Raw genomic sequence first — 26,431 nt, forward strand, 5'->3', positions numbered from 1 at the left:
TCTCCTCTGTCCCTCCCTCATCATCGTTGTTTTGTTTTTTTTTAATTTATTTTTTATTTATATTATTTTTATTTTTGGCTGTGTTGGGTCTTTGTTGCTGCACGCGGGCTTTCTCTAGTTGCGGCGAGCGGGGGCTGCTCTTTGTTGCAGTGCGCAGGCTTCTCATTGCAGTGGCTTCTCTTGTTGGCAGCACGGGCTCTGGGCGTGTGGGCTTCAGTAGTTGTGGCTCACGGGCCTAGTTGCTCTGCGGCATGTGGGATCTTCCCGGACCAGGGCTCGAACCCGTGTCCCCTGCATTGGCAGGTGGATTCCTAACCACTGCGCCGCCAGGGAAGCCCCATCACTGCTCTTTAATGATGAACGTAGCCATGCTCTCAACTGTGGTCCTCACGGGGTGTCCTCCTGATCTGGTCACGCTGGGCACCAGGCTGCTAGGTGGGCTGGGCCTTGGTTGCCCCTACTGGGCAGTGCGACAGGGGCCCTCGATGGCCCCGGTGTCCGGGGGGGGTGGGTTCTGCAGCTGAGTGGCTCACCCACCAGCCTGGGGGATGTGGTTACTGAAATGGCTGCAGGTTCCCACCAAGCTCACCAGCTGGGCGTCCACCCACTGTCCACCTTCCCCAGTTTCCTCCTGAGGACCCATGTGGGTGCCCCGAGCTGGAGGCTCTGGGAACAGGGTCCCTGGTCCTGCAGACCGCTAGGGCCACGTGCTGGGGTGGGAGGGTGGGGAGTGGGGGGGGTTGTCCAGGCGAGGGGCCCCCAGGGAGGGTTAGCAACGCATTCTGGAGGACTGTCACCCTGCGAGCGCTGTGTCCGGATCCAACCAGCCTGAACCCGGCCCCAGGTCCCAGCACCTGGCAGCTGCCCCGCCCCCCGTGGGCCCCACCCCCGGGCCCACCCCTCCAGCCTGCACCCGGAGACCCGGCTCGGCCGCTGTCTCCCCGAACCCTGACCCGCATGGCAGACGGAGCTCGGCTTGCCCGGGTCACCGGCCTCCTTCTTGCTGCCATTTCAGCTTCTTCTCGTTTTGTCACAAATTGGGGGGGATGGTCAGGGGGCAGTGAGAACTCCCGAGGGGCGGGGGTGGCATCAGTCAGAATATTCCGGCGATTTCAGGGGGGCGGAATCCACAGCCGGGCATGTGTGCCCACGTGGGGTGCCAGGCGGTGGGCAGGAGGGGTCCCGGCACCCCCGGGACGCCCTGCTGGCAGGAGGTGGCCGCCCTCAGGTCGCGGGGGGAGCCCCTCACCCCTGCCGAGAGGCTCCTGCTACAGGCTTCACGCCCGGAGGCGGCGGGGTGTGGGACGGCCAGCTGGGGACCTCACAGCCCCGCCATCGGCACGGGCTCCAGGCAGCCAGGCAGTGGGATCTCAGGGCCGGGCCGAGGACGCAGGTTGGCCGGGGAGGAGTGGGAGGGTCGCCCCCGGAGCCGCCGCCAGGCTCCCAGGGTCCTCGGCATCGGGGCGGTGGCGCCTGAACCAAGGGGCCCATCCAGTCTGCTGGGCACGAACGCCTCACATCCCACCAAGTGGGGCCTGGAAGTGGGCGCACTGAGCTCGAGCTGGTGGCTGCGTGGGATGCACCCACAACCTGTGGGCCGTCACCTCCGTCAGGAAGCTGGTGGCTCTTCCCGAGTGGCCTCGGCACCGTGACAGTGACGCAGCCTCACGAGCTTCGGGGACTGAAAACCACGGATCCTTAGAGAAAAACAGGAGCCGCTCTGAGGACATCAGTGAGACGTGTGGCTGGAGGGTGATGATGGTGTCCTGGGCTGACCTCCTCCAGAACCTCCTCCAGGACCTTCTCCAGGACCTTCTCTAGAACCTTCTCCAGACCTCCTCCCTCCTCCAGGACCTTCTCTAGAACCTTCTCCAGACCTCCACCCTCCTCCAGGACCTCCTCCAAGACCTCCCCTTCTCTAGAACCTTCTCCAGACCTCTTCCCTCCTCCAGGACCTCCTCCAAGACCTCCCCTTCTCTAGAACCTTCTCCAGACCTCCTCCCTCCTCCAGGACCTCCTCCAGGACCTCCCCTTCTCTAGAACCTTCTCCAGACCTCCTCCCTCCTCTAGGACCTCCTCCAGGACCTTCTCTAGAACCTTCTCCAGACCTCCTCCCTCCTCCAGGACCTCCTCCAGGACCTTCTCTAGAATCTTCTCTAGGACCTCCTCCCTCCTCCAGGACCTTCTCTAGAACCTTCTCCAGACTTCCTCCCTCCTCCAGGACCTCCTCCAGGACCTCCCCTTCTCTAGAACCTTCTCTAGGACCTCCTCCAGGACCTCCCCTTCTCTAGAACCTTCTCCAGAACCTCCTCCAAGACCTCTCCTTCTCTAGAACCTTCTCCAGACCTCCTCCCTCCTCCAGAACCTCCTCCAGGACCTCCCCTTCTCTAGAACCTTCTCTAGGACCTCCTCCAGGACCTCCCCTTCTCTAGGACCTCCTCCCTCCTCCAGGACCTCCTCCAGGACCTCTCCTTCTCTAGAACCTTCTCCAGACCTCCTCCAGACCTCCTCCCTCCTCCAGGACTTCCTCAGGACCTGCCGCAGAGCAGGTGCTCAGGCCGGTGGGGCCGGTAAACTCGACACTTGCTGGTTACTCTGCTCCGTGGTTTCGGGTGAGGGTGGAACTTGCCCGCTGCAGCGGGGGCCTCACCCAGGCTCCTGGGCCAGGAGGCTGCACGCTGGGCTGTGAGGTGTCGCCCCAGTTAGGGCTGCGGGTCTAGGGGCGCAGCTGCCTTCCTCTCCTGTTCGAGGAAAACAGTAAGAAGGGTGGCACCCCTTGGGCTGGGGCGAGACCCAACGTCATCGTCACGGCAACAGCCTCCAGACAGCCAGAGGACCCCCGCTCCCCGGTGTCTTCAGATGAGCCCACTCCCCTCGGAGCGACAGTCAGGGCCACTCAGGACGGGAGGACGTCGGGGCTGAGGGGATGTCCCACAGTGCAGCTCACCTGTGTGTGGACGGTACCCCTGCAGTTGTGCCCAGAAGCCCCCAGCTTTACAGAAACCCCCGGCGGCTCCTGGGAGCCAACAGGTTAAACGCCGAGGCTCCGCTCAGCCACCCAGGCGTCTGACTTTTCTCAAGATCCAGCTCCTCGGGGTCGGGTGGCAGGGCCGGGTGCCAGGCAGGGGACAGGGTCCCCGGCACAGTGTGGCCGCGAGGCCGCAGCCCATACCCTGGCACCTGATTCCATCACAGACTTAAAACCGTCTCAGTGCTTGGCTGGCGATTTCTCTGCACCTTCGGGTCAGGAAGAGACTGAAACCCTTGAAGTGGTATCAAGTCACTCCGAATCAACAGTGCTGAGGTGTCCCGCACCCCCTGCAGGTCCCCCGGGATCGCAGGACTTGGGAGGGGTCTTTGCAGATGGGCTCGGTCACGGTGAGGCTGTCCCGGAGCGAGGCCCCACCCACTGGCCGGCGTCCTCAGAGAACCCGGGGCTTTGGACGCCGACGCGCAGGGAGTGGCGGGGGTGAGGGCGCGGGCAGCGGTCGGAGCTCCGCGGCCACAGCCAGGAGCGCGGCAGGCCAGGCGGGAAGAGGCAGACGGGGCCCCTGAGCCTGGGAGGGAGGGCGGCCCTGGACACAGCCTCACTCCGACTCCCGGCCTCCAGACCCGAGGGGGTGAACCTCTGTCCTTCCACCTGGTTGGCGGTGCTTTGGGGCCCAGCTCGGATCCAGGGCCTGGGGGCCCCTTCCCAGGACGCTGGGGGTCGCGGCTGGGACGACGGCCCCTCGAGTTCTGCTGAGGGCATCATGTTGAGTGAACACGGAAGGGGCTCAGCTGGGCCGCGGGGGGCGAGGGGGCCCGTCCGCGCCCGGGAACCGGGAGCCCCTCCCGCAGGGCCCTGTGTAGTGGTGGCCTGGCGTCCCCGGCGCCGCTCCCCTGCCGGTTCTGGCCTTTTCTTCATCCTTTGCTCAGGTCGTGTCTGCTCGTTGGCCCAGAGGGTCCAAAGTTCTGCCCAGGCCTCAGGCCGGGGCCTTCTGGCCGCGAACCCGCCTCTGCCTCCGGAACTGACTGGCCACCCCGCCAGGTGGACAGACGTGGAGCTCCACGCGGCCCGAGGAGGGGGCCAGATGGATGACCGATGCGGGCGCCGGCGCCACGTGTTCCGGGGCGGCCCGCGGTGGGCGGAGCCTCCTGCGACCCTGGGGGCCGGGCAGCAGCCACGTGACGCCTGTCCCCCGGGGCTCAGAGCCGTCCACGGTGTCCCACCCGCCCCCCCCCGTGGCCGGCAGAGGGGACGGGAGAGGCAGGCGGGGGCCGTCCACGTCCACAAGTGCCCTCAAGGTGCCCCTGCCACGCGCTAGGCCTGGCGTCTGCGGCCTCCCGGCCTCCCTGAGCCATGAGGGCCCCGGGACCCGAAAGCAGCGCGGGGACGGGCTGCAGCTGCGGAGCCCAGGCGGCCGGTTCCGGGAACAGCCTTGGAAAAGAGCACCGGGGGTGGGGTGGAGTGGGGCTGTTCTCTCGTTTTAAAAATTCGGAAAATCCTGCAGCTCAGGGAGGACTGTTTCCAGACCTCGGTCCTTCTGGGCCCCGTGGTTCCGCTCAGCCGTCGTCTCCGAGGCCCGAGGCCCAAGGCCCCGGAGCCTTCCGGGCCCACCAGGAGCCCCCCTCCAGTGGGACGGGGGCAGGAGCCGCGGGGCCGCTGGCGGGGTCTCCCCGGGAGGACGGGGGGAGGTGCCGCCTGGGGTTTATTATGAGGAGGTACCCCGGGCCCCATGCAGGCAGAGTGGACGCCGCCTGGACACAAACGCCCGGGTGAAGGCAGGTTCTTCAAGGCGACGAACCCCGGCCCCTCAGGGAATCACACTTTCTGGGCTCGGCTGCTGCAGCCCAAGGAGACGCCCTGATCCTAAGAGCCCAGACATAAGCCTGGACCCTGCGGGCCGTGGGCGGCATTTCTTAGCTTCCAGCGCCACCTGCTGGAATCTCCCGGAATTACAGCCGCTCCCCGGGGCGCGGTGGCCGGGGCGTTTCCTGTTTATCGGAGCCCAGCCAGGCGGCCGGAGCTCGGCTGAGCTGGGCCCGCTGGGCCCCAAAGTGTCCGGCGACTGCGGGATCGCAGGGGAGCAGCCTCCGTACCCCCTTCCTGAGGACACAAACTGATACGACCTGCCCGCCGTGCCCCGGGCCCGTCCCAGCCCTGCCCAGAAGCTCGGGGCACGGGCTCCCCGCCCAGCTCCCCACGGCCTGGACAGAGGGACACGAGGAACCTTCCCGACCGGAGGGCTCAGACCAGGATTTAGTGGGAAGTAGGGGAGCCCAGCACGGTCCTCCTCGCGTGGACAGCCAGCTTCCCGAGTCTAAATCATTCCAAGATAAAGAGCTTTCAGGAGAGAACATGCAGGAAGGTCCCGCCCAGGTGTGGACCCGCCCAGCAGCGCCCCAGGGTCCCGCCTGTTTGGGGGACACAGGATTGTTTCCTGAGCGAGGGGCTGGGCTGTGCTGAGGGGCTCGGGGCTGCCGGCCTTGACTGTGGGGACCAGGTGGTGTCAGTGAAGGACCCTCCCCACCCGAGGCCGAGGCGTGTCTGGGATCGAGGACATGCCAGGCCCCTCCTCTGGCCACGGTGTCCCCAGGCGGCCCGCGTGCAGGAAGGGGGGTGTGGTCGCCGTGGCTCCAGGGGAACAGAGCCTGACCCTGTGCCCGAGGGCCCCGGGGTCCCCGCCCAGCCCTTACCTGCACGGGCTGGGGATGCGGCCATGGGCCAGGTGGGGAATCCCTTAAACCTCCCCAAGCCTCAGTCTCCCCATCCCTCATTGTCTGTCCGGCGCTGTCCTGGGATGGGGACAAGGCCGAGGGCGCTAGGGCACCGAGTCACCCGGGCAGTGACCCCCAAGGCGTGGCCTGGTAGGCCGAGTGGACAGACCGAGGCCACGTCCGGGGGGACGACGCTGGGTTCGAGCGGGTGACCCCGTCCCAGGGCCCGGGCTGGGCCTCTCGCGGGTTCCGGTGTACTCGGAGCCTGAGGGGGTGAAGGGGCCCCAGCTCTGTTCGGGGTCCTGCCCTTGGACCATCTGGGGTTCCGGTGGGATGGGGTGACAGGGCAGCAGGCCCTGACCCAAGTCCCTGGTCCGCAGAGCACAGGGGCCTTTCCAGGGCCTCTCGGTGGAGCGAGGGAGGGGGGCCAGCCGAAGGTCACACAGGGGCCCCCGGACAGGACTTGGGGACACGCCCGCACCCATGTGGCTCAGGGGACGGGCTTGAGGTGCAGGGAGCTCCGGCCACCCTCCCACGGGGCGGGGGTGGCACTCCCTGGCGGGGTCCCTGAACCCTCCCACAGCCGGAGGCCCAGCAGGGGCCCGGGCAGGCGACGCAGGCCGTCCCAGCTGGAAGGAGCAGAGGCCACTTCCGCAGCCCGCACCCCCGTCCCCCGGGGCGCCGCTGGGCGAGTTCACAGGCTCGGCGGACACAGTGCAGCCCTGACTCAGAGACACTGATGACGGTCACGAGTCTGGAATAGGACGGGGCCACCTCCAGGGGCTGCGGAAGAGCCGTTCACCCACCACCCACCCCCTCATCTCTCCACCCGCCTGTCATCCATCCACCCGCCTGTCCGCCCCTCCACTCGTCCATCTGACCCCCCGCCCATCCGTCTACTTCACACAGTAATGGGGGCCAGTGACGTCCAGGCTCTCGGGGACACGGTGGTGGAGACTGGGCCCCCCTCACACCCACCGTCCCCCTCCCTCTGTCACCAGCACTCCTCACGCCCAGCTACAGTCAAACTACGGACCTGGGCTCTCAGGGGAACGCCTGCCTGCCCGCCCACCGGCCCGCCCGCTCCAGCCGCTGCGTCTGCTTCACATCCTCTACAGGGCGCACCTACCGGCCTGCAAACAGCCCCCCTCCTGGTCGCCTGCGTCCTGTCACTCCTTCCCTCCCCGCCGCGGCCGTGCTCACTCTGCACACAGGCCTTCCAGCCCCTTCCACCCCCAGGCGCCTCCTCCCGGCCCCTCCAAGGCGGGGAGCCCGTCCACCTGCCCCCGTCAGGCCTCGTGGGTGAGCGCCCAACCCCTGGTGAGACGTCCGGGATTTCTCAGGGCACGTGGCTGGCACAGCCGTGAGCCCGCCTCGCCTGTCCCCTCTCAGGCCCACCGGCCTCCCCCAGGTCCCCCCTGGGTCCTGAGCACAAGTTCCTCCCTTGGCCTCAGATCCCCGCAAACCCGCTGCTCTGCTCTGCGAGCAGCTGAAACAGCGACGCCCGGTGGGCAGGGGAGGACCGGCCACCTGGGAGGTGCTGGTGGGACAGTCTGAGCAGCTCTGGGCATCACTCCTCCTCCTGTGGGACGCAGCCCTGGGGGCCTCGGGCACGCCGAGGGTCCCGGCACAGCGCTCAGACCCCGAGCAGCGACCAGCGCTGCAGCCGCTCCCCGCCCAGAAGGGCCCCTAGAACAAAAGGACTCGGCTGCTCAGGGAAGCGTTTTTCCAGCCCAGCTTCGGCGGCGAGGCGCTGCGCCCACAGCCGGGGCCCAGGCGGCCGGAGCCAGGCGCCAACGCGGCGTGCAGTTGTGTGACTTCTCAAACGTCGAAAGGGTGGGAACTCAGAAACGGGCTTGACTAACAGCAGAGCCTTGGGACGTACCTGAGTTGCTGCCGTGGACTTAGGGGCAAATGCCCCGCCCTGCGCCACGTGGCTGCCGTGGGCGCGTGGGCGCCGCCGGGACCAGCGTGGCCCGCGGGAGGGGCGGGCGGGCGGGGAGGGAGCGGCACAGACACGGGCCTTTACAGCATGGAGACTTTATTCTGGTTAAGTGGGGACGACTTTCCATATTGTAACATCAAAGAAAGAATTTGAATGTTAGGAAACGGCAGAACATTAAATGGCCTTTCATTTCAATTCTCAGAACAGCAAAGATGGATGCTTTACAGTAGCAGTGAAATCATTAGGGCTCATTTTCAATAGAAAGTCAAGCTGGTTCGACATGGAAATTAAACTTGGAGAAACAATAAAAAGGGAAGGAAAGGAAATCCGGCCCCGGCACGGATACGGCGCGACTGTCTGCGGAGCCCCACCCTGGCCACCTCCCAGGCCCTTCCTGCCTCACGCCCTCTCTCGGCAGCCGCCGCCGCCGCCGCGCACCCTGCATCACGGAAACGGGCCCAAAGGCGCTGGAACCTTCCGTGGCAGGTGCGTGGCCCTAGGAGGAGAGCTTGGAGTAGCTGGGAGGGGACAGCTTCCGCTTCAAGTACTTCAGGACGTAGAGAGGAAGACAGCTGACCACCGTGATGGCTGACACTTTCCACACGAAGGTCACAGTCGTGATAAAGGCAAGATCTGTGGGAGAGAAACCCAGGAACAGGTGTCAGAGGTGCCCAAGGCACCGCAGAGGTGGGCCTGGTGGAGCCTCGGGGTCTGGGTTACAGCCCTGCCTTCCCTGCACACCAGGGGCAGGGGCTCCTCTAACAGGAGACATGAAGGCCCAGCTGTGCAGGGCAGGCGCTGCACGGCCCACGGGCTCGGTCCAGAGGCAGAACCTCGCGACGCGGCCGGCAGGGCAGGTGCTGCACGGCCCGCGGGCTCGGTCCAGAGGCAGAACCTCGCGACGCAGCCTGGGGCCGGCTCAGACCGTCCGGGCTCCCCTTCGTCGTCCTGAGGACAGGCGACCCTGGGCGTCGGGGCCTCGAGGCCGCTGGCAGAGCTGTACCCGTGAGCCCACCTCCCGTGCCCCTCGGTCCTGCCACCACAGGGGACGTGCCCCCAGGCCGACCTCTGTTCCCAGGGTTAACGGCTGTTCTAATCCTTTTGGGCGAAGAGCCGCGTGAGAACCCGACGGGCGGCCGATCCTAGGACAGCCATCCCTGGAGACTGTCGTCGTAAGTGGGACGAAGTAGCCTGGTAGGTCCATGGACGCTGAGGCCCAGGAAAGTGCAGGGAAACCCCGGGTCTGCGTGCACCCCGGGTCTGTGTTTAAGCACATTGTAAAAAAACCCAGGAAGTGTTTTCCAGGGGTCCAATCACTAAAAATTAACGGTAAAATGTTGCGGGGACAACGCACGGTCGCCTGGCGGACACGGGTGCTCATCGGCGGACGCAGGACGCCCAGCACCGTCCCCTCCGATGAGCCGCAGAACCCCGACGGGGCCCAGGGCCCAGGGCCGTCCACGCTGTCGCCAGGCGGGAGGAGCCCACAGCAAACGCCACGAAGAGGAGAGGCGGGGCTCTTATCAGTCGAGCCTCTGGAGTGACAGCGTTCTGCTAAGTTTCTGCAGTCTTGAAGGACACAGTAGCGTCAACGACCCGAGAAAGCTCCACGAGACACCCTGCCTGTGCCTGCTTCACACGGGGGCCCCGGGCAGCCCTGCTGCTGGTGTCCCAGCTGTAGCTTCTGCTTTGTGCTCTGTGCACACGTGCTGGGAGCAGGAGCTGTGGGCCCAGGGAGACGCCCGAGAATAAGCCAACATCGCTCCGTGCAAGAGCGTTAATTTGCGTTCACACAGGAAAGCAAACATCTATTCTCAAAACAAAGTAACCAAGATATTATAATTTGAAAAGAACCACTTCCTATGTGCCATGGCTATTTTTTTGGTGAATGTTTCTTTTAATGCAAAAACACGAATTTTTAACAGTTTTCCTATCTACATACTCACCATTGAGTAGATACTTGGATGTGAATTCACCCAATTTCTGCTTTTATGTTGGAATTCTTTTTACTTCTCTACCATCTATAATACGTTAAAGTTATGGAAGAGGCACAAGATTCATAAGTTCCTGCTGTTGAAACTTGCCTAAACACTCATTTTGTAATTGATAGTTCTGGTGTGAAGGATGGAGATGTTTTCACAATACATGAAAAGTGACGTTACCGTCACTTTTCACCAAAAGTAACTTTATGGTCCGTTGCTCTCCTCCACTTCACAGAAATACGAGGCTCTCATCTTTCATCCCAGTGAAGTCTGCTGGTCCCAGGTCGCTGGTGTTAGGAACAGGAGGTAGATGCCGACTTTTGACTTCAAGGGTCAGGGCTCTGCCTTAGATGAATTTTCCGACAGTGGCGAGTGAAGAGCTGGGTTTGACGAGGCGCGTCAGGTGAGGCGAGATCGGAGTGCGGCCGTGGACGGGAAGTGGGGGTCGGAGAGGGACCAGGGACGGCCGTGCGAATGCACCCAGGGCAGCTCAACCCTCCCCCAGGGCCACGTCGGGTGACCCCCCCCCTCCCTCCCCCACGCCAGCCAGCGCTGACACCCAGCAAGCAGGCCCCCTCCTCAGGGCCCTGCTGGTAACGGGGGCGGGCGAGAGGCGGGCAGGGGCGTAGTGACCCGGGCCACGTGCCGCCTGCAGGTTCTGACGCCGCTCCGGACCGAGGCGGCTGGGCCCCGTGGCTCGGGGGGAGGAGGGCGGGCGGCGCCGGGCCCCATCCTGGAAGCCCTCTTCCCTGCAGCCTCAGCGGCCTCCGTCAGGAAAAGGGACAAACAATACAGCTCTTGTGGGGAGAACTCGGCACGACTTCATGTATTGTTGCAAGGGGTTTAATCTTTCCACAAAAATAACTCTGTGTTGTGAAGCTGTCTGATGTGGGTTTTATTACGACCTGCAATCTAAGATAACGTAGTAGAAGCAACAAAGAAAACGTTCAAAAACCAGTAATAGCCAGCTATTCAGAAAAGAAGTCTGAAGCAACTTACCAAAATATTTATTTAGGAAAGCGAGCGAGGCCACATAGCAGCCGAGGCTGAGCAGCTCAGCGACCGCCATCAGCCAGTGCCACGTCCGGACCGTCAGGGCCACCATCAGAAGCTCCGTGAGGACGAGGGCCGTGAAGGAGATGGCCACCACGTGCACGAACTCGGACTCGAAAAGCACCAGGGCCCCGGACATGAGGATGCCGCCTGGAAAACAGCCAGGGTGAGCGGTCTGGCTTTGGACACGACGACCATGCTACTCGGGTCGGCAGCTCTGTTACTGTATGAGGGGCGAGAGCCGCTGACGGACGCTGACAGCACCGACAGACACGGGCTGTGCGCACACCCGCACCCAGCGGTCCATGTGAACTGTGGACTGGGGGGACACAGTAAGATGCGGGCTGGCAGAGTGGGGGGAGAGCCGTGCCTGCACGCCAGTTAGCCACTGTGTGCTGGCCGCCACCTTCCAGGTCGCCTTCCAGGGCCGTCTGCTAAGCACCCTCCACAGGCCCCCATTCGTCTGGGACACCAAGCGGAGGGCAGCGGGTGACTTCTGACCTCGTAATTCGTATTTCTCGAAGTCCGGCTTTCACGCCAAGAGAGAAAGCCATTGTGGGGCGTAGGCACTGTGGTAAGCGCCGATTAAATTTTTCTGGATTGTCTTTTATTTAAAAACAGGTCAGTTTTTAGGTAGCCTGCACCAGTAAAAACGCCAACCCCCGCTGCGTTGTGAAGGGGCCTGCGGGACCAGCTGCTGGGGTATCGATTCACAAGATAAACTGAAAGCAATATTCAACTGCTGATGAAATGTTAAGCTTTTGGAACTTAACTGGGAGGTGAAAACAATATCGCCCATAGAAGACAAAAAAGCTTCAGTGCAGGAGAAGGCAGGTCCGTCTTACCTTGGTAAATACTGATTAAAACCCAGACGAGGAAGGTCTTACAGGATAAGGATCTTCCCTAGGGTAGACAGTGGAGCAGCTTAGTTAACAGAGCAGAACGCACGTTTTCAAGTAGCTACGTGCGGGTGACTCGTAAAAGACCCCAGGCCCCCAGCCCAACCCACGTACTGATCCAGCCACCGTCTTCCTCCCGTGCACCCGGGCCGCCCGCCCTGTGCAGCTTATGGTAAAGGGGTGAGCAGTCTCTTCTGTTTGACCTCTGGTGACCTTAAGCCACGGCTATCCATTCCCGGGCTTCCTAGTGACCCAGGAGTCGACGTGTATAAAACAAACATTGAAACGCACTATTCTGCATAGTAAAAACAGTTTCCCTTTATTTCTTCTTTATTTCTTGGGAACAAATCTTCCTATATCTACTTCTTAGTTTCCTTAGATGACAGAGGACGGTCTATCACACCTGAAGTCGGAATTTAGGCCCCGGGGTCCTTTCTGGAAAAGATGCCGTATCAACGAGCCCAACACAAACAAGGGTTTCTGGCACAGCAACCTTCACCTTGAAAACTCGGCCTGCGTCCTGTCCGACCACACTCCCGAAGACGCCTCTACCCGAGAAGGAAGATGGGGTCACAAGTCGCCCCCCCCCAGCCCGTTCCTGCCAAGGGCTGGTTGAGGCAGCACACGTTCCTGAGGCCTGTGGACGACGGTGTCGGGACGAAGCCCGGCGAGGCCACGGCACGGGACTCACAGACCATCCCGCTCGTCCCCCGCGTCTCCCGCTCGCCGGCACAGCCGACAGACATCGTTTCCGCTTATGGATGAGAAGCCCCGGCAGCCTCAAGGTCACGCTGCAGCTAGGCCTAGCGGATGAGACCACAGCTCTGCTGGGACGCGGGGCACCCCCGCCAGGAAGAGGTGGCACGTGATGCCGAACGGCACGAGGAAGAACGAACCGCACATAGGACAGAGGGACGCGTCAGCACAAGGACGCCCGGAGGCTGAATCCCGCCCGCCCGGCGTCCACAGCCGCGCCCGGGGACAGACCCTGGCACGCGTGCACACAGGTCCTCCTTCCTGCCTCTGTCTGCACCTGCACCAGACACGCCGCCGCCGACTCGGCCAGGCGCAGGGGCCCTGCGGTGCCGCGTCCCGCGGCGGGAGCCCCATCTCATCTCCAGCCCCCTCCCCAGGCACTCATGGACACTCTCCCCGAGGCTTCTTAGGGCAGCACCCCCGCCCCCGTGGGTCTGTGGCTCACGTGTCCTGCGGTTGGAGCCCTTTGCCCCAGTCTGCATGCCAGCTCCTGGGTGGACGGTTCTGTGCTGGCAGATGGCCAGTCTCCACCCACCACGTGCGACAGAAGAGTCCCTCACCCCACAGTTCCCGCGCTGCCCCCTGCCAGTCACCCCCTCCCACCCCAAGCCTCGGGCGGCCGCCCATCTGTCCTCTGTCCCTAGAGCTGTGCACTTCCCAGAGCGGCAGGTCACTGGGGTCACACTCACTCTTGCGTCTGGCTTCTCCTGGGCAGCAGGACGCATCTGAGAGTCGCCTGCGTTGCTGAATGGAAGGGTTTTCTCCCGTCATGGACACGATCCCACTGCGTGGTGCACCCTCACGGGGGGAAGGGCGGCCGGCCGTTTCAGTTTTTGGTAATTACGACAAAGCCGCCATCAACTTTTCTGCACGTGATTTTGTGTGAACGTACCTCTTCATTTCTCTTGAGTAAACACCTAGGAGTAGGATTGCTGAGTCACGTGCTAAGCGTGTGCTTAACTGTACGGGAAGCCGCCAAGCTGTCTTCCAGGGCGGCTGCACCAGCCTGCGTTCCCACCCGCACGGCTGAGCGTCCCTGCCAGCGTTTGGTGGTGTCGGTTTTACATTTTTGCCATTCTAACAGACTGCGGCGGTATCTCACTTTAGTTTGCAATTCCCCGATGAAAAATGACGTTGAGCGTTTTTTCATAAAAGTGATTACTTGCCGTCTGTACACCATCATCTTTGGTGTGGTGTCAATTCAGGTCTTTTGCCCATTTAAAAACTTGGGTTGTTTTCTTTTCGAGTTTTGAGGGTTCTTTATATATTCTGGATACACATCCTTTATCAAAAGTGTAATTTGCAAATATTTTCTACCAGTCTGTGGTTTGTTTTCCATTTTCTTAACAGTGTCATTCACAGAAAAAAAGTCTGTAATTATGATAAAGTCCAATTTATCAATTTTTTCCTTTATGACCCCATATCTAAAAGTTCTTTGCCTAATGCAAGGTCATGCACATTTCCTTCTGTACTTTCTCCCAGAAGGTCTACAGTTTTACATTTCACATTTAGGTCTAGGACCCACTGTGAGTGAATTTCTGTGTGAGACCTGAGGTGTGGCCCGAGGGTGACCAGCTGTCCTGACACCATCTGTTGAGAAGACGACCGTCCTCCACTGGATTCCCCTTCACGTTGGTCAAAGACCGGCTGACATGCGTGGCTGTAGTTCTGGGCTCTCTGTTCTTCCCCACTAACCTGGGTGTCTATCCTCTGCCAGTGATAAAAACCGGGTACTGGGAGGCTTCCAACTTTGTCCTTCTTTTTCAAAGTTGTTTTGGTAATTCTAGTTCCTCTGCTTTTCCATATAAACTTTAGAATCAGTTGTCAATATTTAACAACACTGAGACTTTCATTCCACGAACATTCATTTATGCCTTTCTAGGATTTCTTTCAGCCAGTTTTACAATTTTCAGCATGGAGATCCTGCACATATTTTGTTAGTTATACCAAAGTATTTCCCTTTTTTATGCTGTTATAAACAGTGTTTAAAATTGTTTTCAGATCTCAATTGTTCATTGCTACTATACAGAATTAGAAATAATTAAAAATATTTTTTCCTTGTATCCTGCAACCTTACTAAACTTACTAGTCTAGGAGGGTTTTTTTGTGGATTATTTGGGATTTTCTACATAGACAATTCTGGCACCTGAAAGCAGATATTTTTATTTCTTCCTTTTTAATTTCTATACCCTTAATTTCCTTTCCTTGCCTTATCACTATTACTTTTAAAATTATACAAGGATACAAATACACATTTCAAAAGCTAAAACCATTTTGAGACTATTCAACAGAAAATAAAAATAGTGAAGTAGTCCTAATAGTTCAACGTCTAATGGTTTCAAGGGCTTTTATGAAGGACTGTACATCACCTACTTGATATCTTGACAGTCAGCACAACTATAACTCAGGTGTCTCTGTAGTTAGTGAGTAGTTTAATTTATCATGAATATAACACTATGGCTGGGTAACTGAACTCACAGCTACAAGGCTGAACTATTTCAGGACCACACAGGCTGACTCAGCTGACCACGGGTCACCTAAGTCCCGACCCCAGGGCTCAGGCTCAGGTGGTTTTTCCTAAGAGGCCACAGACCATTCAGGACAAATAAAGTCATCTGTAGGGTTAGGAGAGGGATGAGTCCATGTTTCCCCTCTAGCTGGCAGCACCAGAAAATCAGAAGTGACTGCACTCACCATGAGTAAAGCTTAACAGCTCAAAGCAGAACGCGACCCAAACATCCTTACAAATACAGTCTTTTCTGTAAGGAGTGAGAACTATATGGTGTTAGGAAGAGGAAGGAAAGGTTGCCTCTTTGTTTAACTGATTCAGTCCCTCCCTCGTTCATTCACCAATTACTGAACAGACACCGTGTCCAGGTTTAGGCCCTGGAGACAGAGCAGAGAACAAATGTTTACATTCAGGATCGGCTAATCTCGTTAGAACCCTAAGTCAGATGGGTGATGCTTGGAGCATTTATACTCTTAGCATAAAAAGACTGGCTATGAAATAAGTATAAAACCAGGATATTTTATTTCGAAGTAGAGTTCTTTCCTTTCTGTTTTACAAGGGATGTGCACGTTGCTTCCCTTGATTACCTTTGCGGTATTTAATGAATTTACCGTGACCTGAGATTCCTGCTCAGAACTTACAAGATAAATCATCTGTTGGACAGTTACTTACATTCCAGCCCGTGGCTTGTTTTCTGCTACTGTCCAACCATCATTTAATTTACCCTGAATTCATGCTTTCTTTTCCCGACTGAAGGCTTGTGGAGACCAGGAGCAGCGCCTTCTAGGTCTTTACAAGTGCCCAGCACAGGACCCTCAACCGTGCCACCCACAGTGACGGACTCGGACAGACTGCCTGTCCCCAGCGGGTGCAGAGTGCTGGGCTCAGAAGCAACGTAAAGCTTCCGAATGCTTCTCCATCTTCAATAAGAAAAATACTCACTTCTTATCAAGTTAACTGGTTCAGTACCTTAGTGCTACTTTATTTTCAAAGGATTTAGAGTGTATTCAATTTTTAAAGAAATATATACTTTAAAGACAAAAAGTACAGATTTTGGATCTTGAAGAAAAGGAGTCTAGAGAAAATAAGTGACTGAACTCTTGTCAAAAAAATTAGGAATGTGGTCCTGACTTTAGGATATTGAAATATTCTAACTGTTGGTCACCCTAACAAGAATGGAAGGCCAGCACCCTTAAGGAGACCCAACTTGGAATTGGACGTGGTTTCCCAACATCCCCTCAAGTTCAAATGTATCAGCTAATGGTGTGGATTCACCACCTCGCGGCTACAGTCAGAGGGGAGCTGGGACTCAACGCCGGATGCTTGTGACCCCGGGAGCCTGCTTTTACCACGAGAGTAATGTGGCAACCCACAAAGAAGGTTCTGGTGGGCAACAGTGAAAGTGGCGTGTCCCCTCACTGGTGGGGACACTGCAGTCCTGTTAGGAAGTCCTCCCACCTTGACGGTCTGGCAGCATCACCTGGCCTCACCTGCAGTGACCTTAACCCTGAGCAGCCACCGAGCCCCTACACTGATATTCATAAAAAGCTTGTTTCCCCTTCATATCTGTGAGGCAGTATTTAGGGAAACATTTCTGGATCCACTGGAAATAAGGAAACACACAATCTACTAAAATTATAATTATTCGCAATAGCCTCCTGTAGTTTTTGGATCTTTGATCCTATTCTGCTTCACTGAATGATGATCGTTTCACCATCTTAAGATATTAAACCAAAAGGTTTTTCTTCTACTTGTAATACTCACAATCATATTTTTATCATGATAATAATGCTTTATATATGTCTCACATCTGTATCTTATTATCAAATAAAATATTATATTATCAAATATAATGTTTGCTATTTTATCTTATTTTATACTACATTGTTGAGCTAGCTTTATTTTTGGCCTGATTATAGAAGTAATACAGGCATTTTATATTTTTTTCAATGGATTTAAAAAATCTTAATCTCAGATTTCCGTGGTGGCGCAGTAGTTAAGAATCCACCTGCCAAGGCAGGGGACACAGGTTCAATCCTGGTCCAGGAAGATCTCACATGCCACGGAGCAACTAAGCCCATGCACCACAGCTGCTGAGTCTGCACTCTAGAGCCCACGAGCCACAACTACTGAGCCCACGTGCCACAACTACTGAAGTCCACGCGCCTAGAACCCGTGCTCCACAACAAGAGAAGCCACTGAAATGAGAAGCCCGCACACCGCAACGAAGAGGAGCCCCCACTCGATGCAACTAGAGGAAGCCCGAGCGCAGCAATGAAGACGCAGTGCAACCAAAATAAATAAAATAAATTAAATTAAAAAAAAATCTTAATCTCATCAAATTCTTACAAAAACACCATCAAATCCAAAGATTTACGTGACTTACCCAACAGCACTGGGACTGGTTAGAGGTCAGCTGGGCGAGTCTACCTGTTAATGCCTAATCTGATTCTTTCTCCATTACAACATACGGCTACAGCTTTAAAAATCAGAGTCGGTAACTTCAGGTTATGAACTGTAAACCTAAATTTAATTGGGGGTCCGTGGACTTTGTTCTCAGTGTTGGAAGGTTCTTTTTTTTTTTTAATTAAATTAAATTAATTTTGTATACAGCAGGTTCTTCTTACTAGTTATCTGCTTTATACATATTAGTGTATATATGTCAATCAGTGTTGGAAGGTTCTGAGGTCACCATGGTTTGTGTGTGGGGAGCTGGGCATGTCTTCCACCCGGTGGAGCATGTTTTCTATGCTTTCATAGAAAACATGATAAATTTAAAACTTCTTTCAGGAATGCTTAACTGTCCCAGAGCAGTTCTGGGCGGCGTGAATGAAGCCTGCGCAGCTCAGGGACGAGGACTTCTACCTCAGTAGCGTCACCGTGACAACAGCACGCGGGTCTCAGGGACAGAAACATACTGCAGATCGCTTTCAGACAAAATTCTGAAGTCCACGGCCAGAGGAGACGTGGGCATTCAGAGGAGCTCCTGGCCAGGGCCCCAGGTCCCTAACGGCTCGGACGCCGCCGGCTCCAGGTGGGCAGGGAGCTGGCCCCGCCCAGTGCGCAATGCAGGCCGGGAGCCCCGCTCAAAGCATCCTTCACCCAGAAAGAGGGAGCCCTCGGCCGCGGTTCTACGTCCACAGCAGTTCCACAAGCGGTCATGAGCACCCTTCGCAGTTATAATTCTACGCGTGACATCAGAGCTGCACTGCAAACATTTGCGCGAACGCCCTTTCCCCCTCTGATGCCTAACCGGGGCCGCACCTTGGTGAGGTCTTTGTACAGCTCTGGGTATAGCATTGCCATCTCGGGCTTCACGTCTTGGTCCAGCACCAGGGAGAAGACAGGGAACATGGTGTAGACCGTCGCATACCTGGAGGAGAGCAGAGAGGTTACACGGGGGGCCCGGCACCACCGGGAGCACACCTCTGAACCAGAGGCCGAAGGTCGAACCCTAAACAGAACAAAAACAAGTTGGCAACCAAGCACGACTTGTCCTAAAACTGAATACTTACCCACAGCACAGGAGCAAGGTCTACAAGCCGCAAATGCTGACAGGCAGCAGGATCCTTTTTTTTTTTCTTTTTTTAATTAAAGCTTTTATTTTGAGATCACTGCAGAAGTGAGTACAGTTATCAGTATCAGTAACAGAGAGAGATCACGGGGACCCTTTAACCAGCTTTCCCCAGAGGCAGCATCTCCAAAACTGCAGCCTGTCTCCAGCGGGACGCCGACACTGACATGGTCCAGACACAGCATCCAAGCCCACCAGCGCCCCCTGAAGCCTGCTTCTCTCCCAGCCCCTCTGAACCCCTGGCAACTGTCCTCCATCTTATAACTTTTGTCACTTCAAGGTGATGCGCACGCACCACACAGCAGGTGACCGTGGGGTTCGGCTTCTCGTTCAGCCCCAGTCCCTGGAGGGTCACCCAAGTGTGGCCATACGACAGGCCGTCCTCTGGTTGCTGAGGAGCGTTCGTGGTTGTGGACAGAGCATCTCTGCACCCCAGTCATTCTCTGAAGTGCATCTGGGTCGTTCCCAGTGTCCGGTTATTACAAATAAAGCTGCTATAAACATCCACTGCACAGGTTTTTTGTAAAAGTAAGTTTCACATATTTCAGACACGGGTGCCACCTGGGATCGTATGTCCACAAGTGCAGGCACTGGGCATAGGGCAGCTGTATGTTTAGTTTTATAAGAAACTGCCAAACTGCTTTCCAGAGCGGCTGCACCAGTTTACAATCCCTGCCAGCATATATGAGGGATCCGCGTGCTGAATCCTCACCATAATTTGGTGCTGTCACAGGTGTTTCAGCCATTCTGATAGGCGTGGAGGGGCAGCTCACTGTGGTTGAAATATGCATTTCCTGGCGGTTGATGACACTGACCGCCTCGTCACGGGCCCGTCTGCCGTCCCCGCGTCCCCCCGAGTCCCCTGTGCAAGTCTCCCGTCCGCCGTCCAGTGTCAGGCTGCACTCTGACGGCTCCCGATTCTCCACCTTCAGGTTCAACCTCTAACTTCTGCATCAGGTGCAACAAGCACACGCTCTTTACTTTCCTCTAGATCTCTGATTGCTGTTGTTAGTCCCGTTAGGACTCAGGGCGCTGAAAGGGCCAGGGAACCCAGGCAGAACCCGGCCCACACCCCCGGAGCCAGCCGACGCACGAGGACCAGGCTGCGCGTGCACCCGGCCCAGTGACCTCCTGCTCCGGGATTCACGAGACTCACAGCGCAGGCCCGAGCAGCCTCTATTTTCGTAAAGAGGTCGATGAGAACCCTTGTTAGTGTGCCGGAAACTCGCCCGGCTTTTCAACCAAATACAGACATCGTCACCACCCCTTTTATCAGCTGATGCTGCTGAGGGCAGTTTCCAGCGTGCGACTGGGTGGCCTCCTCCAGGGTCCCAGCGCAGACCCCCATCCCACTATCAGCCCCCAACCCCAGGTGGCAGAAGAGCCGTCTCCCGCACACAGGCTGGGCCGCCCGCGGGGACCTCGCGTCCGCTGCTTCCCTGGCCGGGCCTTCGCGCCCTCCCCGCACCCTGCCCGACCCCCCCAGGTGGTAGGGACGTGGCACGGTGGATCTCACGGCAAATAGAGGAGGAGCAGGCTGAGGAGAGGGGGGACTGCTGGGCCGAACGCTTAATCGTATGAAAAACCGGCCAGCTGTCTTCTGGGCTCATTTCACCATTGTGCACTCCGGCCAGGAGCTGTAAGTCCCGGGAGCCCCAGCTTCCTGCTGACACTTAGCGCGGTCTGTCTTAACTTGGCCTCCAAGTGGGGTTAAAATTTCCATTTCCTGTAACTAATGATGTTAATATATTTTCATGTGCTTATTGGCTATTCTTACATCTTCTTTTGTGATGTACGTTCAAATCTTTAGCCTTTTCTTAAAAAACTGAGTTGTTTGGAGATCATGAAACATTCTGGGTACAGAGCTCTCATCAGATATACGTACTGAAAAGACTGTTTCCCAGCTCGCCCTTTCATTTGATTAATATTGTCTTTAGAAGAGCGAAGACTTAATTTTGATGAAGTCCATCTTGTCAATTTCTCCTGTAACAGTTCACGCATTTTGTGCCTAAGGAATCTTTGCCCCCCAAGGTTCCAGGGATTCCCAGCTGTGAATCCTGCCAGCTTCCCTTGTCTCCGGCATCAGTGCCTGCTGCCTGGTGCCCACGGTCTGAAAACAGCTTTTCCCTGTACCTCAGCCTGTCTTCCAGTCGCGTGGGCTGGGAGGACAGGGCGTTTCCTGTCGCTCCGTGGTGCCGCTCGGTGACGGGCTGCGAGCCCACCTCCTCAATCACTCGCCCACGCTCCCTGCCTGCAGCTCAGGACTCGTCCTCAGACGTCACGTGCCCTCCTGGTACCCCGTGGAGACGGCATCTGGCAGTCTTCTCACGTGCACCCTCAGGCTCCCCACTGAAGTCCCTTGCCAGGATGCATACCTGTGATGGCCCGGGGCGCCTCCTGGGAGCTGTGGCCGTCACGCGAGGGACACCTCAGCTAGAGCAGACCTGCGTGTCTCCGAGGATGCTGCCCGAACACGGGGCGTCGGCAGCTGTCGGGCAAAGGAGGGGTTTGGCTCGACCACGTGGAGCAGGCCTCGCAGAACCCTGGATGTGCTGACGCCCGTGAATGCTAAGTGGGGCCAGGATGCACGGTGCTTCCCCAAAGGACCTGCCAAGGGAGGCGTGTGGAGGGAGGGCACAGCCCCTCCCAGGACCTCAGGGATGTGGGCCACGTGCCGCCAGGTGGGCTCCAGGGGGCACCGGGCGGCCTCGGCACGAGCTTCCTTCCGTGAAGTAACCAGCAGTGCGGTGGGCCTCACCTGGGTCACCAGTCCCTAGAAAGCTAATGAAATGAACCCGGATAAAAACCATACATACGTGGCACGGAATTCTATCAACTGTCCTGTAGTTTCTAGAGCCAGTTATTCCATCATGGAAGGTCAGTAATTTGGTCTGGTTAGATTTTATTTGATAAAAACATCACATTGCTTCCTGCCCAGTTCTTTATATTTGTTTTCTAGGTGAGGGCAGAACTATTTTATTATTTATTTTTGAAGAAGCTTAACTTAGAAGCATCTCCCTCCATTCCGGCCAAATCCAAGGAACTAATGCTTCAGAGAATTACAGGTGCCTCGTTTAAGTGATGGACATGCAGAGAAACTTTAAATAAAACTTTCAGTGAAGACTGATGATAAATAGGAGCTTTAAAAATAATGGGCGCTTATGCGGACAGGGCTCAGGCTGCAGAGGGGAAATGAAATCAGGCCTAGAGCTGTAATTTCATGAACTCAGGCAGTTATTATTTAAGGAGTAATCACCACTGCCCCTTAAAATTTCCTTTTAAAGTTTCAAATCCATACTTTGAAAAATGGAAAGTGAGAATGGTTATGCTTTTCTTTGGCCTCCAAGGAAGAAATGCACTGGACAAACTCAAGACGTAACCGGCACTACTGTGCAAATTCTGTGCTATTTAGAGTAATTAATGTGATAATTATTGCAAAGACTTCAGCAACCAACGGAAAAATGTAAAAAAATGTGTAGCTTTCTGTACCTTAGGCTCTTCCCTCTCTTTGAAGGACTCTAGGAACTCCTGCTGCGATCAACAGCAGGCTGCCCGGACCGCATCGCCCAGCCCAGCAGCCAGTCGCGGTGGAGCCTTTATCCTGACCGGGGCCTGGGGGCGGGGGAGGGGCAGTGCTTCCCCTCTGCCTCCAGGGACCTGGGAAGGGTCCGCATGAGTTCCGAGGGGAAGGATACACTCTAATTTCCACAAGAACCTAACCTGTTCAACAGCTCAAGCCACACAGGAGCCAGGGGAAGAGGGGAGGAACGATGGAGAACCAGGGCGAGGGGACCGGGGTCCAGCCCCTGCGGCTCCTGGGTGGCAAGCCGGGCGTTCAGGGATGCGTCCCCGTGGCAGGAGAGCGGCACCTTCACCGCACACCCCCGCCACTGCCCCGGCCCCCGCTGCCGAGCTCAGCGCCCTATCCTCTTCGGGGCACAAGCACCCACCTCAGGGCTCCCTCTTCCTGGAAAGCTCTCCTGCGCCCACACCCCAAGCTCGGTCTGCCCCTCGCCAGCCTCCCGCCGCCCCTGCCGCCTGCCCTGCGCCCCCAGACACCCCCAGAGCCGGTCCCACCAGGTCCCCAGTTCGCTCTGACGTCCACTCTGGAGACACGGGTGTGTGGACACGGCGGACGCCCTTGGCCCGGGGGGAGGAGGCCAGGACACAGGACGGGAGGCTGAGGTGGCGTCCGGCTGAGGGAGTCCCATCACTCGCAACGGGACCTCGCCCGCCCAGCTTCACCCTGAAACCAGCCCACGTCGCACCCCCGACGCCCCCGCCTCTCGCTGAAATCCCCGGGATTCTCGGGGTTCAGGGAGCCGCCAGGCGACATGCATGTAACCGTGCCCTTTAACCGGGCTCCACGGGGTGCGATAACCCGCTGGCTTGTCCTCCGCCGACCTGGGAAGACGCTGAGGCCGGGAGAGGGCACGCAGCCCCTCCGGCGCCGGGCCTCCCTCTTCTTCCCGTGACACGGGGGGGCCGCACCCCTGTGGCCGAGGGATGCGGGGGGACAGGACGGCGCCGGGACACGTGTGCTAACTGCCGTCGCCCTTACCACGCGGTGGAGAGGCCCGGCCCCGCGGGTGAGGGGCTTCGCGGAGGAGGGAAGCCGCGTGGGCTGTCCACCGCACAGCGGCCGCCACGCTGACTTCACCTGCTGGCGCGGTCACGGAGGATGAGGAGAGGAAACTCCGGTCTACTCTCGTCTGACACAGGCCTCCCGCTTTGTAGCTTTGGCAGCGCAACGAGCACAGCGTTCGCCCCGGGCCCCGGGCTGCCGCTCTGCGGACGGGCTTCCCAGCTGCCGGGCGGGCGCCCTGAGGATGAGCTTCGTTACCGCGGGAGGCCTTACGGAGTCTGTCCCGGAATGTGAGGTCCCGTGCCAGCACCATCTGTTCTCGAAGTCTCTGCTGCCAACTTCACGCCGCCATCAGCATAACAGTGTCCGGCCAGGAGGGCGCAGGCTTCAGGAAGGGGCTCCCCAGCCTGGGAGCGACCCAGTCACCACACCCCCCACCCCCACCATGATGCCGCCGAGGGCTGGAGAAAGTCCCGGCTCCGACACGGTTCCCGACCCAGGTGCGCTGCCCCATGTAAACAGAAATTCCACAAGAACACGTAACAGCAGGGCCGTAGGAGGGACAAGAGGACACGTGCTGCCTCTGGCTGCCCCAGTTCTTGGCTCCTTACACCGGTCGATTCGTCCTCAGGCTGAGTGTGTGGGAAGCACGCAAGCAACCCCCTGCACAGGCCCCCGGGCTACAAGCCCTCCCGACGCACCGCTGCCGTGTCTGCGCGTGACGGGCCCACTTACCCCACCATGAGGAATCCCTGGTACAGAGGGACGGACGCGAAGTAGAAGACGGAGGAAAACACAGCCTGGAGGGAGGAGAGCAGCGCCCGTTACTCACGGTCGGCCGACACGCGCGCAGGCCGCGAGGCACCCGGGGCCCCGCACAGCCCCTCCGGACGCCGCACCTGCATCGTGGAGATGACGAGGCCGCGGTGCATGACGAACTGGCTGAGCGCCGCCGACCGCTTGTAGCTGCTGCGCCCGTGCACCATGAGCAGGCGGCCGATGTGCTTGAACTGCGGGACGGAGAAGTCGGCCGCCAGCGAGGCCTGCCGGCCCTCCTGCGACCAAGGCAGAGGGGCCGCTCAGGGCCGGACAGGGGCACAGCGCGGGCCCTGCCCCGGGAGCCGCCCGCCAGCACCCTGGGAGGACCTGGCCCGGCACCGACGGCGTCCCGGAAACTGAGCAGGGACCGGGGCATCTTCAAGACAGTTCTCTGAACCTGCCACCCCGCCGAGCGGCTGCGGGTTCAGCACTGTGGCCTGATTCACGAAGCAGAGGGGCCCGGGATCCAGCCTGTGTCCAGGTCTCTCTGGGTGTTTTCACGTGAGCACAGGAGGCAGACCACAGCTCCCGACTGGCCGGGAGACCTGGACATCTGAGCGCGGGCCGTGTGTGTGGGGCTGAGAAAGGTTTGCGGGGATCTGGGAAGCGGCCCAGGCACAGCCCCGCACGGCTCGGGGACCAGGAAGGCGCCCGGGTCCCAGCAGGACGTGCCTGCCCTCTACCTGCCCTCGTGGAGCTGCTCCCGCAGGGCGTGGGTCCGCCTCCCCCCAGCCCCCGGCCGCGTGTGTGAGCAGGCTGGCGAGGGGCCTGGCGGGGACAAGGGACAGACGTACCTTCCCCTCGATCCCGATCCCGCAGTCCGCTGCCTGGATCATGCTCACGTCGTTCCCTCCATCACCTGGAAGCACGGAACATGGACGTGAAGTGGGAGCCTGCAAGGGGCCGGCTTTCCTCGCCAACCGGCGGACGGGGTTTCAACACCCAGGAAGACAGGGGGAATCCGCCGGGCGGGCGGGCGGGCGGGAGATGGGGAGCACGTCCCCGTGCGTTTCAGTTCAGGACCCCGGCTCCCCGGATGCCCGCGCTCACCGATGGCGCACGTGCGTCTGCCCGTGTGCTGCTGCAGCAGCTTGACGATGTGGGCCTTCTGCGTGGGCGCGCAGCGGCAGCAGACCACGGCCGGGCACTGGCAGGCCAGCTCCACGAACTCGTGCTCGTAGTACTTCAGGCAGACCTGGGGCGGCAGGAGCGAGGCCGGCGTTCAGGGCACGGACAGATGGACGGAGGACGGATGGACAGAGCCCGCACGCAGGCTGGGGGCCGGGCTCGTGTGACTGAGGGGAGGAGGGCTCCAGGGAAGCCCGGACAAGCTCGTCTGCCTTCAGGGGATGCCAGCACCACCTTCCGGGGCTGGCTGAAGAGGTCTTTGGTCTTTAGCACACAATACCCTCAGCGACGATCCTTAGTTCCCCATCTTGGTTGGGAAAATAAAAATTCCCCAAAGCTGCCTGAAGTCTGTGGGGTCCCGTTGCTGAGCTGGACACCCCGAGAGTCACCCCAGCACGAAGGACAGGAGTCAGAGATGAGGGTCCTGAGCCCCCGGGGCGCCGACTACCACCAACAGCACATCCGCCTGCAGGGGACCTTTGCGGGCGCCCATGCCCCGCGTGAAGGGGTCGAGACGCAGTCCCAGGTCCTCTGCCACCTAAAACCTGGGCGGTGAGCGAAAACCCGCATTCACGGCAGGTACTCAACAGGAAACAGACGGACACAGTATCCCCGCTGAGGGGAGTAACCACTGCAGGACCCAGAAACAGAAACAGCGGACGCTGCCTTTGGGGAGCAGGACGGGTGCCGGCGGGGAGTGGGGATGTGCTCTGCAACCTGCGGTTTCTCTGGGGCCGACTGGTGGCCAGGAACAACACGTGGGTTTGGGGGACAGAAACAGCAAAAAGGTTTCAATAAAAACACACTCACAAAAGCGTGTTTAACACAAGTAGCTACTTTTGCTCCCTCCCCAAGTCCCAACTATAGAGAGGTTTTAAAAAAGACATAGACCTACAAGGAGGGGCCAGAACGGAGGGGAAATTCGCAAAATGTTTTGGGCGCTGGAAAGCAGACAGCCACGTGCACGTCTCGGCTGCTGTGAGCAGCCGGAAGCCGGCGGCGGGACCAGCCGAGAACATGCGAGGCCCAGGCCCCTCGCTCCTCCTCACCCGCACCCAGGGGGCGGGGGCCGGGGGGGAAACGGAGCCCTTCTGCCCCGGAGAGGCCGGCCTCACCCTCTGGACGAGGGGCGGGAGGTGGAGCGAAGAGACAGAAGCCCGGAAAGGAAAGGGGGCTCGAAGGCCGGCTCAGGCCCACATCAGTGTCGCCAGAGTTGGGAAGGAGGGGACAGTCATCCTTCGTCCCCCAGAACCAAGGAAGTGTGATCCGTAGACAGGGGCTGGGCCGCGCTCCTTGGCACCATCAAGAGGGCGGCTGCGCAGGGCAGGAGCTGGGGCTCAGGGAGCCCGGGACCGGCGGGTGCTGAACCGACTCGGCGGCCGGATGGAGGGCCCAGCCCGGGGGGGACCAGACACCGCGGGCTCCGGGGAGACCGGCGGGCAGGTCGCGCAGCACCAGGCACCACGGAAACAGGCGGCCCA

The 26,431-nt window shown here is 58.8% G+C and overlaps 1 protein-coding gene across 10 annotated transcripts in view; it reads right to left on the reverse strand.

Moving 5' to 3' along the window:
* Nucleotides 1–7,730: 7,730 nt before the first annotated feature.
* The window catches only part of ATP9B (ATPase phospholipid transporting 9B (putative)), a 231,072-nt gene continuing 212,371 nt past the window's right edge, over nucleotides 7,731–26,431 (reverse strand). For all 10 annotated transcript variants that reach the window (XM_057526452.1, XM_057526448.1, XM_057526449.1 and 7 more), the window contains 8 exons: nucleotides 24,873–25,017; nucleotides 24,617–24,681; nucleotides 23,903–24,058; nucleotides 23,739–23,803; nucleotides 18,109–18,217; nucleotides 11,526–11,583; nucleotides 10,627–10,830; nucleotides 7,731–8,278 (listed from right to left, as the gene is read on the reverse strand). In XM_057526452.1, coding sequence (XP_057382435.1) covers nucleotides 8,142–8,278; nucleotides 10,627–10,830; nucleotides 11,526–11,583; nucleotides 18,109–18,217; nucleotides 23,739–23,803; nucleotides 23,903–24,058; nucleotides 24,617–24,681; nucleotides 24,873–25,017 — 939 coding nt within the window. In that variant the 3' untranslated portion in view covers nucleotides 7,731–8,141. The remainder of the gene's footprint in view (nucleotides 8,279–10,626; nucleotides 10,831–11,525; nucleotides 11,584–18,108; nucleotides 18,218–23,738; nucleotides 23,804–23,902; nucleotides 24,059–24,616; nucleotides 24,682–24,872; nucleotides 25,018–26,431) is intronic.

The sequence above is a fragment of the Balaenoptera acutorostrata genome, chromosome 13 (assembly GCF_949987535.1).
Source record: "Balaenoptera acutorostrata chromosome 13, mBalAcu1.1, whole genome shotgun sequence".
NCBI lineage: Eukaryota > Metazoa > Chordata > Mammalia > Artiodactyla > Balaenopteridae > Balaenoptera > Balaenoptera acutorostrata.